Source organism: Rhipicephalus microplus, chromosome 8, assembly GCF_043290135.1.
Source record: "Rhipicephalus microplus isolate Deutch F79 chromosome 8, USDA_Rmic, whole genome shotgun sequence".
Lineage (NCBI taxonomy): Eukaryota > Metazoa > Arthropoda > Arachnida > Ixodida > Ixodidae > Rhipicephalus > Rhipicephalus microplus.
The window spans coordinates 48,062,020-48,078,815 of record NC_134707.1 but is presented as its reverse complement, the minus strand read 5'-3'; the positions used below and the strand labels follow the sequence as shown (position 1 = coordinate 48,078,815).

Here is a 16,796-nt window from a genome sequence, read left to right as displayed (position 1 = left end):
AGCCACTTAGAGTTCACCTACGATTACTGAGCAGACACAGACAGCACCCACTGTCAGTACTACCCGCCACTCACCCAGATAGCAGTTTCTCAAAAGTAATATTGCGGCATGAAAATATTATAGCACCAAGGTTTTCTCCGCCAAATGCCCCTGCAGTGCCACCATGGGTTCTGCCTAAACCACCTATCTCTTTCACGATACCTGGAATTACGAAAAAGTCGCTCATTTCTTCTGTTGACCTCAGACAACTGACCCTATATGACATTTATACAACGTACAGTGATTCTCTGCACGTGTACACCGACGGATCCACCACGCTAAACACCTCCGCCGCAGCCTTTGTCATCCCAGACATGGTTATCGCTCGACGATTCAAAGTGGACCATAAAACCACATCAACTGCCGCAGAGCTTGTCGCTATCCGAGAGGCAATAAGGTTTATTTCCGGAGAGCGACCTCGAGCCTGGACGATTTTCTGTGATACCAAACCCGCTTTGCAAACCATTATTTGCATCATGAAGCAAGGTCCATAATACAGCTTGGCAATAGAAATCACAGAACTTATTCAGGTTGCTTTAACAATTGGCCATCTTATAACTTTCCAGTGGATTCCCGCTCATTGCGGCGTGATGGGAAACGAAGAGGCAGACGTTCAAGCTAAAAATGCCTTAAGCAGTGCCCCTGAAGTACGCATTGCGTTTTCACGAGCTGACACGAACGCCCTGCTTCGCTGCGTGATGCGCAGCTACACACTTCAGCACTGGACCAAACCGGAACGGCGACACTAGCGACTTCACAAATGGGACCCGGAAATGAGGTTCCGCATGCCTCCTAAATTGAAACGGCAACTCACAAGTATGATCCACCGCATTCGTCTTGGTGTAGCGTACACTAGACGTTACGCACATATCATCGGTCGCAGTGACACTGGTCCCAATTGTGAACACTGTGATGTGCCAGAAACACTTGAGCACATATTTTGTGTCTGCCCAGCATACGCACGTGAACGACAAACACTGATTTCTTCTACTGAACAATATCGCAGTAGGTCATTAACTGATGAGACCATGTTGGGCCCTTGGCCAGACACCAACAGTGCAACTGCGGTCACAAGAGCAGTTATTACCTTTTTAGAAACAACTGGACTATGTGCACGGCTCTAAAATGTGTCTCAGCTAGAAAGAACACTACATACTCACCTCTCTATCTCACCATCGTCATCCATTAACTTTTCTTTTCCCCTTTCCCTTCCCCCAGTGTTGAGTAGCAGACTAGAGCAAACTATCGCTCAGGCCGACCTCTCTGCCTTTCTGTAAATAAACATACTTCCTTCCTTTCTGCCGAGACATTGAATAACCAACGTTAGCAATGAAAGAACTTTATCGCAAAATAAATGAACAAGGTAGTACCGTTTACTACATTTGTTTTCTTGAAACATTTAAAAGTTACTACCCATGTGTGAAAATGGCTGGGCTAGTAGCAGTTACTAAATGCTACCACCCTCATTGTTACTAACTGCGCTTGCAATTAGGGTTGTAACATATGTGACAAGCGATCACTACCCCAAAGTTAACAAGTACTACTACCTTTTTTCTAAGAGTGTATGCTGACGCGTACACTCCTTTCATATTACCTCAGTTTAACTAACCAGGCATGTGCCTTGTCAATCTGCCTGCCTCCTCTTTTGTTGTTATTGCTTCTCTTGTATTCGGCCTACGTTAAATGTGACTAGAGTGTGCTGCTGCATATGACGGCAACCTTGACGTCCAAAGATATGTGATTTCAGCATTCTCCAGTATTACTCCAGTATGGTGCGAACTGTTTCTGGCACAGGGCGCTCGTAAATTAACACAGAAAATAAATTACCTTGACTTATCAGCATGTACCAGATACGTAGACGATCTTTAGTGTCTAAAACTAGGCGCTGAACTTGACAGCAAAAATATTGTGAAAAGCATTCCCAACAAAACATTCATGTCTCGATTTCATCACCAGCTCACGCACCCCCTTCCCTGTATTCGCTGTCTCGTCCTCGTTTTTTTATCGGCCGCCATAGAAGAAATCATGAACTTTTCCTAGCTAACAATTGGTGAAAAACCTATATCTGTTATCATTGTCAGTGCCTGTATCATGACCTTCACTGCCCCGAAACGTCGCTTTACACTGCATTTATCATAGGAATAAGTCATTCAGTCTAGTTGGGCACGTTCTTGCCAGTAAAATGTATCCCAACGAACTCTGTGATATTCTACACAATCGCGTGAGGACTTTTATGAACTTGCCATAAAGACATTGTAAATTTTGTACCACAAAAATTATATAAAGCATGAGTCACCCTAACAATTCATCACTGATCGAGATCGGACTTTTTTCTCACCTACGGTCAATACCTTAAATCCATGTTTAACGAATCTGAGGCCTAATCCTTCGTATTATCCGGAAAACAATCACCCCAAGAAAACTTTAAACCGAATGCTTGCGTCATTTTTATAGATATGTGCCATCCGGAGTAGTTACACAATTGAGATTTCCGCAGGAATTTTAACTTGTACCTGCAAATCGTCACGCAGCGACAGTAAATGGTATTACACATTTCTATTTATGGTGGAAAACCTACCCAACCTTTATACATACAGATGCACGTGTGTACAAACTATAGTTTAATAAGCATTTAGTAAATTTCAACAATTTCCAGCGAACCATCACAATCAGCATGAAAATGTGGCAGAGGCTTCACTCAAAGTTTCAAAAACAGCACTCATCATTTAGAGCTACAGCTATTGAACGTGTACACGGTGTCAAGTTGTCTATATAACATCCTCCAACGTCCACTGCATGGTTCATTCTTGTCTGCTGACCTAGAAAGGCGAGCACCTGTACTACTAAAAAAATGCCAGAAGCAATTTTCTTTCCCGGTCGTTGAGCACTGCTCCAGTCCCTGCCCCGTTCGTTTTTACATTGATTCATAGGCTGATACACTTGTTGCTATCATGTTTTTCACTATACTCGGACTACCTCATCCATCTTACAGTCAAGGAAGAATACAATTTGTCATCACATTTGATCTTCATATCTAAGTACTCATTAAAACAAGGATCATGGCTTGTTTTCAAGTATTATGGTTGAATGGAAGGATAACCTAGGTGATCGTTAAACATACCGTATATGCCATCAGACTTAGAGGCTTCAATATTGTCCACAACGTGAGCCTGGTCCCCATAAGCAGAGCGCTCACTTGCTTCAATGGGCCGTATCTTCAAATTAGGTCCGACCACACCTTCCTGCATGTAGGTAAGGTATAAATACAAAAATTCCTTGCCCGAAAAAAAGTATTTTGAAAACAACTTCAAAATAGTCGGACCAGAATTTGATCACGCTTGTTCACAGAGTTGTGTCAATAGCATTGAAACTTGACCGCAGCTTCTTTGGTGGGCCTGACTGTTGTCTGTATTTTACAACTTTGTAATTAATTAGGGCAGCCAAGCTAGTAAAAAACTAAAGTCGTGAGTTAAAGGAAGATATTTTGTTTTTACAAGTCCAGCTCAATGTTCTCAGCTGATAGCTTCATTAAACATCCATTGTCCGATTAGACCAGGAACTTTAACTAAATGCAATCTACACATGTCTATATTCTTTTGGTGGGACAAAGTCAGTGTGAAGATCACGCACGGATTGCTTACGAGGCTTTTATATCTGCCCCTTTTTTTATAATTAAGACTTACTTTCCCGTCATTGGCCTAGAATGTTGCAACGCTAAGATGGAATGATATCACGTTGCCTCTACAGTGAAAGTTTATCTCGAACACGTTTTTTGAATGATTTTGAAAGAGGAGTATCGAAGTGGAGTTCGTTTGTTGAAGTCCTCGTTCAAAAATTTCCACCATTTATTACTCTCATATTTTTCATCATAATGACCGTTATTCCAGTGGACATCTTGGGACATGCTGTGAGCCTCCGTGAATTCACTAAGGATGCAACTGAAGCTGTGCCGCCAAATCATTAGGAATGGGAAAGCTGTGAGTTCACTACACTGAACTGGGAGTGAAATGATGCAGCAGTTTATTACAGAGGCGAACAGGGCACAACAACTAAGCTTTCTTACGGTAAAATGCACATATGCACCCACCAGATCTTCCATCATGCTGCCACCGTAACCATAGCTATAGACGACATTATGGTATGATCTGCGATACATTCCATCAGTATGACATACTATGCTAATATATTAAGAATTATGCCCTATGCATTAGCTCATGGTTCCACGAAACCTGTATATAGGGCTTGGCAAAATGAAACTTTATCTGTCCTGATGTTGATAAAGAAAGTTTCCTTTGGGTGCACTGTGAGTTACATCGTTTTCTACTCCATAAATGACGTCTTCCCGTCTCAACCACGCTGCCGGGCTCGCGCAGAGCAGTTTGAGCTCAAGACTTTTACATGGGTAGGCCAAAAATTGTACAAAATCACGAACTGCTGAAAACTTGTGATAAACAGCGCTGACTGAAACGGCAAGGGAATTCGTTTCACCGTGGCGATGCTGCAGTCTGGGCTGAAAAACAGGCCCGGGCGGGGAAGAGCAAGCCGCAACGTCGTAGCGAGGATCTGTCAAACTTACAAGCCACGCGAAATTCCGAATGGAAACGATAGCGCCAGTGACGGACGGTTGTTGATAACCATGGCAAGCTTACGGGTGTTACAACGGCGAGCCGGGCAAGTGGCGTTGCGGTCAGAGTAGCTTGAACGTGGCGATGGCGGGAATGTGTTCGCTGGGGCCAACGCCGGTTGTCGGTGGGAGTTGCTCGGTCGCCAGTTGAACTTCACCTGCAGCGTCGACGACCGCCTGTGGCAGCACGTTTCAGTTTCGCTGGTTCAACATTTGTACTGAGTTCTTGGGCAGAGTTCTTTTATTGAGCATTAAAATAACGTATTATGAGAGCACCTGTACTGCCAGAGCAGTAAGAAAATTTCAATGGAATAAGTGATGTAATGTTGCATTGCAAAAGGTCAAAGTGTAGCCTAGTGGATCGTCACTTGCTTAGGGTGAAAGCAAAGTCGATTCCCATTTTATTATTGTTGTGGCAGGTTTACGAAATGATGATCAGATGTCACACGCAAAGTATGTGCATAATATACCGTGTTATTGTTCATCATTGTGCACTACAATATACATCTCATAGCTGCGTTTTTAAAGGGCATGTGCTAGTGGTGCAGATGGCACCGAATGAAGCTGCGAGCAAAGTTAAAGCAATGGTCTTGCACTGACCTGTCACTTTAATTTTTCTAGAGACATTTAAAAAAACAGCGAAAATAACTGTAAGTTATAAGTTTTCTTCAGGGCGGTGTTTATCATGCAAATAACGACGTGCCAATCATTTTCAACGCATTTAGTCACCACAAATACTCAGAGCATGTATATAAGTAAAGAAATTGAGCATTTTCGACGGATATATATTGTAATAGCACATGATCTATAAAGTGAACCTGAAGAAGGGGTCGAACTTAAAGCAAAAGAAACGAAGTTTTACAAAACAAGAAATCGCGAGCTAACTCTGGGCTGATACTTCAGAAGCGCTGTTTGAACATAATGACACACGAAAGCCATAGGTAGAACGCAACACGACCATGCTCGTGCTGTGTTGCACTCGGGATTTTCATGTGTCTTCGTGTTCAAACAGCACATTTCAGGTGCCAACCATGTACAACCAACTAGCCCCTACTCTGGCCCTCCATAACGTGGACGTTGTTCTCACTTCTGGAAGGCATCTCATCACCTACAGCATGAAGTTTATTGCGAGCGTATGCCTATATTTTATGGAATCTGTCGAGCTGGCTTTTCCTTAATGAATCTTCTCTTACATTAGGATCACGGTAAATAACAATCAGTGGAATTATCTCTAAAATAAGCGCAGTATCACAATTCGGAGTGCCTCAAGCGTCCATTTTAAACACTAATTTTCTGTTCTGTCGTTGATTGGTATTGCAAATATTCAAGCTAGGTATACTTGGGTGGCCTTAGCAGGAGACAGAATTTTTGGGGGGGCTTTTTCACTTATTACACATACCACTCGCAGCAAGCCATCTTGTTCGGTCACGGCGACAGATGCCAGCTGTTGGGCGTCGTGGTACAGGTCTTGCTGCAATGCTTTGACGTCGAACTGCATATACAAGGAATACATTTTTGTGATACATCTACGCATCAAGACATTTTTACCATAGTACATAGTTATTTCGAAAATGGATAAAAAATGTACTTTTTAACTGTGTGTCATTTAACACTGCGCTTTTCACATTTCTCTTTTTTTTAACTAAGGAGAAAAACTGATGCAGCAGCCTAGCTTTGAAATATAGATTTTGAAACTGGATGAAACTCCAGTCACAAGGAACCACGTAAGTGACATGACAAAGTACGATTAAATAAAGGTAGCAATTATAAATCGTTCCAATTCCAAAAAAGGAAGGTGGATTCTGTTCACACCACGCTACGTGGTTCACAGATTACGCACAACATAAAAAAGTAAGTAACAAATTTTTAAAGGCATTTGAAACTTACATAACAAAGGATTGTCTGAGGTTATTTGTCATATACAAAATGTAATATTTGGTGTGGTTAAAAAATTGCAACATACTCGTCACTAGGGCTAGTTGAGGAAGATTCATGGTACAACTGTGCCTATAGTTAGCTCAAACTACAGTTATGCTAATAAAAGATTCCTCGCCATGGTGGTCTAGTGGCTAACGTACTTGGATGCTGACCCGCAGGTCGCGGAATTGCATCCCGACTGAAGCTGCTGCCTTTTCGATGGAGTCAAAAAAACTGTAGGCCCATGTGCTCAGATTAGGGCCCACGGTAAAGAACCCCAGGTGGTCCAAATTTTCGAAGTTCTTCACTACGGCACTTCTAATAATGATATGATGTTTTAGGGACGTTCACCATACATATAAGTCATGTCAACTATTCTATTCAAAAATTTAGTAAGTGGGCCGTTCTGTTATAAATTTGAGTAAAGGTGATTGTAGAATTTCAATATGCCAATGGTGTTTGTCTTACGTGGTACCACTTCATTTCTCTCTTTTACAATGACCATTAGATCAGACGGGCCGGAGCCTAAATATACAGTTAGATATTGCTCACTAAGCAAAATAAGTAACTTTTAAACAGATATGCAAGTAGCGTAATATAAGCTCACAAGTTCAAATAAAGATACAAATTTCATACGTATTTATGTTCTGGAACCCCTTCATGGTACTTCCGCACAAAGAAATCTTCACGAAGGATAGAGCTTGGGCGTAGCTGCAATGTTATTTCGTCGTTTATTTTCAAAACTTTCGTGTTTTCATCTCTGGCATCGAACAGTTTAGGGTAAACAATAGCTCGATATCCAAGCCCTGAAAAAAGAAAATAACCAAACCAAATGATTCATTTATTCATGACACAAGGCAGGTTAGTCATGTTAGTCCATACCAATGTAACTGTGGCGTGCACGTTAACTCGCTGCAAAAAATACATGTGCGATGGTGGAGACATACGGGCCATCTGAGGATTAAATTCTGCTGAAGCCTAAGATGGGTTCGAATGCTATTGAATTACCACAGAGTTACATGTATTTCCAAAGGGTAAAATGCATCCATCACACCTGTTTTCACAAAATTATCCATGACAGCGTTCCCAATCTGAAGCTAAAAAGGCACAAACAGGACGAAGTAGGAGCTTAAACGTTGTACTCTGTACTCTGAATCGTCACATGGGGACATAATTTTACGTTCTTGGTTGATGGCGTTCTGTATGAAATTGTGATATATAATTAAAAGACGACGTGTACCTGATTTGCTTGGGCGAATTTGGATGTTCATATTTTGTTCTTCTATTTTGTACTAACGAGGATTAAGCAGTGATGTGCTGGCAACGATTGGTACCGGTGGTCAAACATTTATTAACAAGTAAATGTTTACAGAGAGGTGATTGGGCTGGGGTCGTCTTATTGGTCTCCTCCCCTCACAGCATTAGGTGGAACCACTATTCCGGAGCTTGATTTCTAAGCAATGCCGCCCGCGTTTGTAGAACCAGGGCATTTTGAGAATTCAGGTCCTGACAGCTGAGCAGGGCTGCCTCCCAGTCCTCTCTCGTGTGGTTGGGGTTATGGGAGAATGATGGATTCGAATGGCATGCCCAAACTATGTGAAAGATGTCAGCCACCTCTCCACAGAACTGGCAGGTGTCCTTAAATGATTAATTGAAACGTGTTAGCAACACCGAGTGCAGTCCCCTGACACTAAACTAAACAAATGGTTGTGACCTTAAATCACGTGTAGAGCTTTTCTCAAGCGCCCGAAAAATTTTGAGCAGCAAAATTCATCGCTTTTTTAGGTGTATTATTTTATATGACCTAATAGCACGACCACAGCTTCAGTTCTTCGACCCTCTTTCTTTCTATTGAATTGGCGTTCCGATCATTTGCGACCATCTGACGGGATTTAAAGTGTGGTGAAAACATTAAATGTAATCGAAGTAGCAGTAAAACAATCTGAGGCAGCTAAGACGTCCCTTTAAATTGGGGTTACTATTAGGTTCCAGGGTCGTACTACATTCGCTATGAAACCAGCGATGGTTGCGTTGGGCAGATTTGAAGTGCCAGACTCGAAGCTGCTAGTAGCCAGACTCACCTAGCCATTTAACTGTATTTTGATATAGCCAAATTCTAAGCTAATAATAAATTTAGAGTTTTATAAAATAACTACGGTTTAGAGTATGCAAAAACATCAAAATAAGGCTGTTTTTGTTATCCTAGTGCTCTTAAAGTTACAGGTTAGTTTAAATAGTTTATTTATTCATTTACTTATTTACGTCAAAGCCAATACCATCAATGAATACAGGTGATAAATTAGAAACAAAAAAGGAAGCCCAGTATAGTGAGTAAAAAAGAAAGAAACAGACTTTTCATAAACTATTAAGTAAGCTCCAGGCTTTAAAATACAAAATTGTCATAAAGCGATCACGAAAGAGATTGGATATGTAGTGCCATTGTAGAACGAGTGGGTTGTGGAGCACGTTGCACCGGTATGCTCTATAAGATAAGCTCCATCGGCAAAAAAGTCTGTGCAGAATGCTGCGGAAGCACTGAATTTTGTGGCTCTTATTTTAACACCACGATTGCAGTCAGAAAAAGATTACATTCTTCTTGCAACTGTAGTTGTTTAATGTAAACGGGCATATACATATTGATAACAAGCAACTGGTTCTACGTTATAGTTTAACGCTCTTCAAGATGGCAGGATGCTACTGATTCGGGAGACCAAGGACCGTGATTTTTTTCACGATATGCAGCTGGAGCGGGACCAAATCCCAAGAATTGATGACGACCACCTAATGGAAACGTGGGAGGCAAAGCTCTTCCTCGAGGACCTGGAAGCCCAGCGACAACTCGTCGACAGGGCCAAGAGGGCAGTCGAAGCCCGAGGGCTCCTGGACTAGGGATGCCTCCCACCTTAGGGTGACACCGGGTCTCGCTCACAACACTGCCTACAAATAAACGTTTAGTTCTCTTTCTATTACTTTTAGTCTATAAGTCACATAGTGTATTAGCTGCCCACGGGACACAGCAACAATATCTTATTCGTTAGTACAAGTTTGCTATGTCTGTATATGTCTATGCAGGATATTGTTCTTCTTACGAACATGGTGATTTCAAGCCTTTCCGCCATAAAGTCATTGGTAACGTTAAACGTCGAATCAGCTTTTACTGAAAACTGCAGACTCAAATTTAATACAAGAATTTACATATTCTTGGAGCCACTTCATTTTTGTGCTTATATTCGTTGTGCGGGGTATTTTGGTGGGCATTATCCTTTCGCTCCGCACGAGGCATACGTGCGCGTTTGCTTCCGTCACTAAAAAGGTTGAAAAAAATGGCTGATCATTGGTCTTTGTAGTTTGTGTGCAGGTAATGAGACAATTGGCTAATAATTAGCCTAAAGAGAAATAATTGTAGCCAAAAAGTAGTCATGAATGCAACCCCAATTTTCGTAGACAGAATAAACGAGACATTTGGGCTTAAGTGACCTGCAATACCAACCCTGACACCTCGTGTAGTGGTTTGTAACTACCCGATTTTGGCAGCAAATTTCGTATCCGGCAGACTTCTTCTGATCTTTCGCAAAACGCATTGCTGTTCAGAAAAGAAACATTTTTAACCTCTGGTGCATGATTTGCAGAGGTAGCAGCACGGCTTGCAGCGCACAAGTTAGGTTGGCGCGTGTTTAGAGGCTTTCTGGCAGTCATAAAATAAGAAAACAATGCATAGAATAAAATTGCGTGCACATTTTGATGTTCAACATTGACTCACCTAAATTAGGCTTCTGTTGAAGCTCAGACAGTTTTATTGTTCAACTGTATTATAGGCGCCGGTTTTCTTTTTTTTCAATAAAAAAACGAGCACTGTGTTGGTAAAGATGTAAAAATTGCAGACATAGAGTGCTATGACAACCAACCTGTGGTCATCTGGCGACGTGTTTACTGAGTATATAATAAAAAAATGGCAGCATATCCATGGAGTGAATGATGGAGAGTGGGGCGAAGCATTCGTCCGTTCATTCGTCCTTGCTTCCATTCGTCCATGCGTCGTCTGTGTGACCGTCTATGCGTCCATCCGCCCGTCCGTGCGTGCGTCTGTTCATACGTCCGTCCCTGCGTTTTTCCATGCATCCACCCCTGCATCCGTTCATGCGTCCATCCATGCATCTGTTTGTGTGTCCGTTCGTCCATCTATTCAACACTCCAAGTACCACCATCTCGCATTTTTTGATCATATATTGGCTGGACGGATGGATGGATGGATGGATGGATGAATGGATGGATGGATGGATGGATGGATGAATGAATGGATGGGATGAATGGATGGATGGATGGATGGATGGACGGATGGATGGATGGATGGATGGATGGATGGATGGATGGATGGATGGACGGATGGATGGTTAGATGGATGGATGGATGGATGGATGGATGGATGGATGGATGGATGGATGGATGGATGGATGGATGGATGGATGGATGGATGGATGAATGGATGGATGGATGGATGGATATGGCTGTACCCTATAGATCGGGCGGCGGCTAGCACCACCAAGCCATATTACCTATAGAAAAAAAAAACCAGATGTATTCATTTTCCCTCAAATAGTGAGGTTGAGGATTCGTACTTTGCAGTGAAGGGTTTAATTTTCACTCGTGCCTTGACTTTAGCCACAAATCAGATAACCTCCTTCTAGTTAATTCTGCCCGCTTAAAGTCTTTTTTGCCCTCACTGTCCCTAAACTCCAGTGCTTTGGAAAACTCGGAGCTATCATCCTGAACTATAGGGTGAACCCTTTACAGAACATTATCAAGTGTTCGGTAGTTTACGAGATCTCTTGGTAGCGTCAGAACCCACAGCCTAGTGAGTAGGCGCAGCAAAACCGAGCCTTACAATACGTAGCCTAGCGAGTAGACGCAGCAAAATCGCACATTCACCTGCATATCATTTTTCTTTATTAGTTGTGAGCAGGGGGGTCACGGCTGATTATGTGAGGGCCCAGGAAGCGTTCTTTGAAAACGTGCCAAAAAGGGCACTGACACTTCAGCGTGTCACTGTGTTAAGCTAGCGTTTCATTTTCTTAGTATCTCTGGCGGTCGGTATCAACAATGCTGAGGCGGCCCAAAAAACGGCAGCATATCCATGGAGTGAATGATGGATAGTGGGGCGAAGCATCCGTCCGTCAATTCGTTCTTGCTTCCGTACATCCATGCGTGCATCTGTGTAGGCGCCTGTGCGTCCATCCGCCCGTCCGTGCGTGCGTCTGTTCGTACGTATGCACGTTCACCTGTGCATCCATCCCTGCTTTCGTCCATGCATCCACTCCTGCGTCCGTCCATGCGTCCATTCGTCCGTGCAGTCATCCGTGCGTCCGTCCATACACCTGTTTGTGTGTCCGTTCGTCCACCAAATCAACATTCCAAGTACCACTATCTCGCGTATTTTCCTCATATATTTCTCATATAGAAGCACCACCATCCAGCGAACATTCCAAGGACTAAAGGAGAGTTTGCGCAGGCACACTTTCTTACGGCTAGCGCTTCGGGTCTACTTCCAACTTTTAACCACCTCGAGTTCATGGTATATAATAATTCACTGTATTCATGGCATTGCGGCCCAACGCTCGCTAAACCTTTCTAAAACGAAGGAGGTTACACCCGGCGAGTATAACGTAGCAACCCTTTCTTGTCAGATGTTTCCCAATGTACATGCCAATGGCTGCTAAAGGGGAATGAGAGACAGCAGAATTCAGCTTTTACTTTCTTACGGCTTGCGCTTCGGGTCTACTTCCCCCCTTTAACCACCTCGAATTCATTCATTGTATATACTAACTAGTTCATTGAATTCATGGCCCTGCGGCTCAACGCTCGCTAAACCTTTCTAAAACTAAGAAGGTTACACCCAGCGAGTATAACGTAACAACCCTTTCTTGTCAGATAGTGCTCAATGTTCATGCCAATGGCTGCTAATGGGGATCGCAGCATGAGCGTCAACTAAAAGCCGAATGCTCCTGTCTCTCATTCTCCATTAGCAGTCATGCAAGTGCATTGAGCGCTATTTTTTATTGTTCAACAATGTATGGAAAAAATCTCACACCGGCGCCACCTTGGAGGTCAAAATGTCACAATTGTTACACACTACGACACTACGAGAGACGAAGGGGTGCCGCTATATAGAGCTTTGTCCTTAAAAATCTCTTACGTGTGAAAAAATGGCAGCATATTCACGGAGTGAATGAAGGGGAGTGGGGCGAAGCATTCGTCCGTCCATTCGTTCTTGCTTCCGTCCGTTCCTCCGTACGTCTGTGTAACCGTCCATGCGTCCATCCACCCGTCCGTGCGTGCGTCTGTTCGTGCGTCTGTCCCTGCGTTCGTCCATGCATCTGCGCCTGCGTCCGTTCATGCGTCCATCCATGCATCTGTCTGTGTGTCCGTTCGTCCATCTATTCAGCACTCCAAGTACCACCATCTCGCATCTTTTCATCATATATTCTCCATATAGAAGCACCACCATCCAGCGGACATTTCAAGGACTTAACGGGAGGTGGCACATGCACACTTTCTTACGGCTGGCGCTTCGGGTTTACTTCCCACCTTTAACCACCTCGAGTTCATGGTATATACTAGTTCACTGTATTCATGGCTATGTGGCCCAACGCTCGCTAAACCTTTCTAAAACCAAGGAGGTTACACCCAGCGAGTATAACGTAGCAACCCTTTCTTGTCAGATCGTACTCAATGTACATGCCAATAGCTGCTAATGGGGATCGCAGCGTGCGCGTTACCTAAAGGCCGAATGCTCCTGTCTCTCATTCCCCCTTAGCAGCCATTAACATGTGCATTGAGCACTATTTTTTATTGTTCAACAACGCACAGAAGAAATCTCTCATCTTGGAGGTCAAAATGGTAAGGACCGATATTTCGGGTATGTGCCCCTGGTGGTTACGTACTACAAGGAACGCACAAGCCACACCATAAGGAGCTTCGCCCCTAATAAGAATGCTTCTCTATAGGTTTGCAAATTCAACTTTTTTAACTCTTTCCAGCATGGTGATCACCCTTTGAAACCACTCTTTCTTCATTTTTTTCTGCTTAAAACACGTGAAACACGCGTGTCGGATCTTAAATAGCGCATATTCGAAAGCTTTTGGCAATCTGACAGAGATGATGCCACTTCGTTGTGGTTTCAATTCGACATGTTACGTTCGCTCTCGTCCGCCTGCAGTCGTTTTCAAGGCGCCCTATACATGGCAGATTATAGATATATCTATCGACATAAGAGCACGTGCTTTTCTTATTACGTTGATACTGCAGGACATCATGTTGTAGGAGTAGCTTTCACTAGGGGCTGTAAAAATAAAGTGCTGTACTTTCAGCGAAAGTGACCAGTACGTTCTTACTGTATAGCGGTCACTTCAGTAGAGCACCTCATACCTTTTGAGCCAATAAAGCTAATAAAACTTTTTTCTGCTAAATATTTCACCGTGTTTTAAAGAACTTTGTTTCTCGCCAGAAATGAAGTTCTGTACACGAGAGTTCAAAATTTGAGACATTATCTCTGTCTCAGGGCAATTATGATGAAGGCAAATTGTGAAAAAAAATTCTTCATTTGTACGACCTTTATCATTTTTAACCCCTATGAGACACTACACTACAACTTTGCTTAACATAACGTGGAAATTGGCGCATACAAGAGAGGATCTATACTTATACGTACCTTTCGGGACCTGGTAGCTTAAAAGCAAAAATGTGACACACAGCTGATTGCACAAGGCTTCAGCTTTCATTCTTTTATCAGATTACACGAATTTCAGGTGAAAAAAAAACAGTATTCGTTCTAAGCGGCCTTCAAAAATTTCAATAAATAATAAAGATACTCGTAACCTCTATTATACTTGAAAATTTTTGGCCACTCGAAGCATATAATTGCACTGAAGCTACCTGAGCAAGTTTCGCTACAGCGACAGCAAAGTACTGCAAAAATTTAGGTACCACGAGGTATATATCCTGTGAGGCATTACGTTCTAGAAAAGACACTTTTACCCTGATCGATGAAAATAAAAATATTAGGCTGAAGGCTCAAAAGTCAAATAAAGTAAATCATTGCCGCTCATCCTACTGTTTGCTTTACCTTCAGATGTAAAAGAATGGCAAGTTGGCTAGAGCTCGCAGTTTTCGTCAGAGAATGAAATGCCACTATTTTTCTGCCCTTACGATTGTAGTACATCCCGTGAGCTTTGCGTTGCCCGAAAGCGTAACTTATTTTATTCGGTAAAATGTGATATGTTGATCCAGAGGAACTGAACTGTGAAGCATGATGCTTCTCGCAGACCCTCACATTTATTACTGTAACATACTGCGTAACGTTTGTTGTTATTATTATTATTATTATTTTACGTGACAAGCCACTTTCCACTTCCCAGCTTCACATAAACCTGTTTCAGTGATCGCCAATGCTCCTGTTTTACGTTCCCATTTCCTTTTCACTTCTTCAACACTCTTAACACCTGGCGGTCCTCTACTCCGCTTACTGTCGACGACAACTCGGTCAGTTATCTCACAATGCATATGCTGGCAAGGATCATACGCTTTTATTTAATCTTTATAGCAACTAGCATATCAGTTGTCTCTATCAGTCACAGGCGCTGGTCGAATACACATGCAGAGCAACTCGCCGGCTAGTGTTTTCTTGATATGTCACACACGTAATAGCCATTCTGAACCTAATAAAAGAAAGAAACTTAAAAAAGATGAAACAAAGTACGTGCCTCAAACGTCAAATCAACGAATGCAAAATGGATGATCCAATCTTCCGTGTCATTTCAATATCGATGCATACGGTGGCGCCCATTTGCGTTGTAACCGTTGTCACTGTGTACAGTATTTTGAGAATCGACATTTTGCACGCTCTTTCCACAGCCATCTGTGATGCGGCATTTCAGATAGAGGGCTGTAAAAGAAAATAAAGCCGTGTTTTTCTACATTGCGGCACCAAGAAATTGGCAAGTGGCGCCAAATTTCCAGCCATTTGTGAGCCCCCACTGTAATTGATTTCCGCCTAAACAATAAAAACAAGCTCGGTTTCACAAAAATACTTTTCAGGTGACTCATAATTACCACAGCTATGATGCATTGTAGTTTATCAGTTTTGAAAATGATCCTATACTTTTGTCTGAGCAAACTATATATTCGTTTCATTCAATACGTGCATAATTGATATGCGTTATACTGAGGATAATGCTGATTGACTTACAGGTTTTCAAGTCTTACATATCTCATTTTGTATTGATATTGACATTATTACAGCACAGTGCTACGTTTTAGGTTATTAAGTGGACTGTGTACGATGTCTTGCTTATCGTTAATTTGACGTAAATGCCATATTTGCTTTTACCAATTGGTACGCAGTTTTTTAGGCTGCCTTTCACTGGCACAGGTCCGTGTAGGGCCTTTAATTCTAACTTGAACGGTAGTCGGGTATTGCGGGTTCATTCGGCTTTCATTTGACTTAAGTAGGGCGAGCTATATGCGAAACGTGAGGTTTAAGGTAACTTCTTCAGAAATTTCCAGCATGTCAATGAAATAGGTTATGATACGGCTGTGCTTACATTTTTTGAAGTTGTATTTGTTCTTCCTACGCAGTCTTATTGTACTCAATTTGATGTTGCCGTTTCTCTTCCTATAGAAATGCTTCTATGTCTTTCAAGTCATCAGCCCTTGTGTTCGCGAATTACTTTTTGTTGATCAGGGTCGATAGATCAAAAAGTTCAATGTCTTGTGATTATCATTATCAAGAGCTGTCATTTCTTTATTGAGCTTTCGCTGCATTAGAAAAACTCTGTTGAGTTTGTTTCGCTACTTTACCTGCCACTTTGATTGCTACTGCGGAAATCAATGGAATAATGCTTTCATTCAGTTCGACTGTGTCACTTTATAATTTTTTGTTTAAAGTAGCATCTCAAACTCACCTCATCGGGAGGGCTTATTAAAAAGTTTTTGTTGTCTACCACAGAAGAGGATGAGGGAAGTGGGAGAGCTTGATCAAAATGTCAGTTTATGGTAAGGTAATGTCAGATATTGTCATATTTAGGTCATTTCTTAGGGGCATATAGCTTCAGATTTTCAAAGAGAACGTCATTGCTGACCACAATAATGACAACTGTGGCCAACGATTGTCAATCCAGGAGTTAGAAATGTGAAGCGTATAATGACGAAGCAAAATAACATT

At 42.3% G+C, this 16,796-nt stretch overlaps 1 protein-coding gene across 1 annotated transcript in view; it reads right to left on the bottom strand.

Annotated features, from left to right (window-relative positions):
• LOC119184926 (venom metalloproteinase antarease-like TtrivMP_A) overlaps positions 1–14,499 on the bottom strand; it is a 61,637-nt gene extending 47,138 nt beyond the window's left edge. The window contains exons 1-4 of the mRNA XM_075871745.1: positions 14,286–14,499; positions 7,217–7,386; positions 6,063–6,155; positions 3,161–3,281 (exon numbers count right to left, since the gene is read on the bottom strand). Coding sequence (XP_075727860.1) covers positions 3,161–3,281; positions 6,063–6,155; positions 7,217–7,386; positions 14,286–14,355 — 454 coding nt within the window. The 5' untranslated portion in view covers positions 14,356–14,499. The remainder of the gene's footprint in view (positions 1–3,160; positions 3,282–6,062; positions 6,156–7,216; positions 7,387–14,285) is intronic.
• Positions 14,500–16,796: the final 2,297 nt, after the last annotated feature.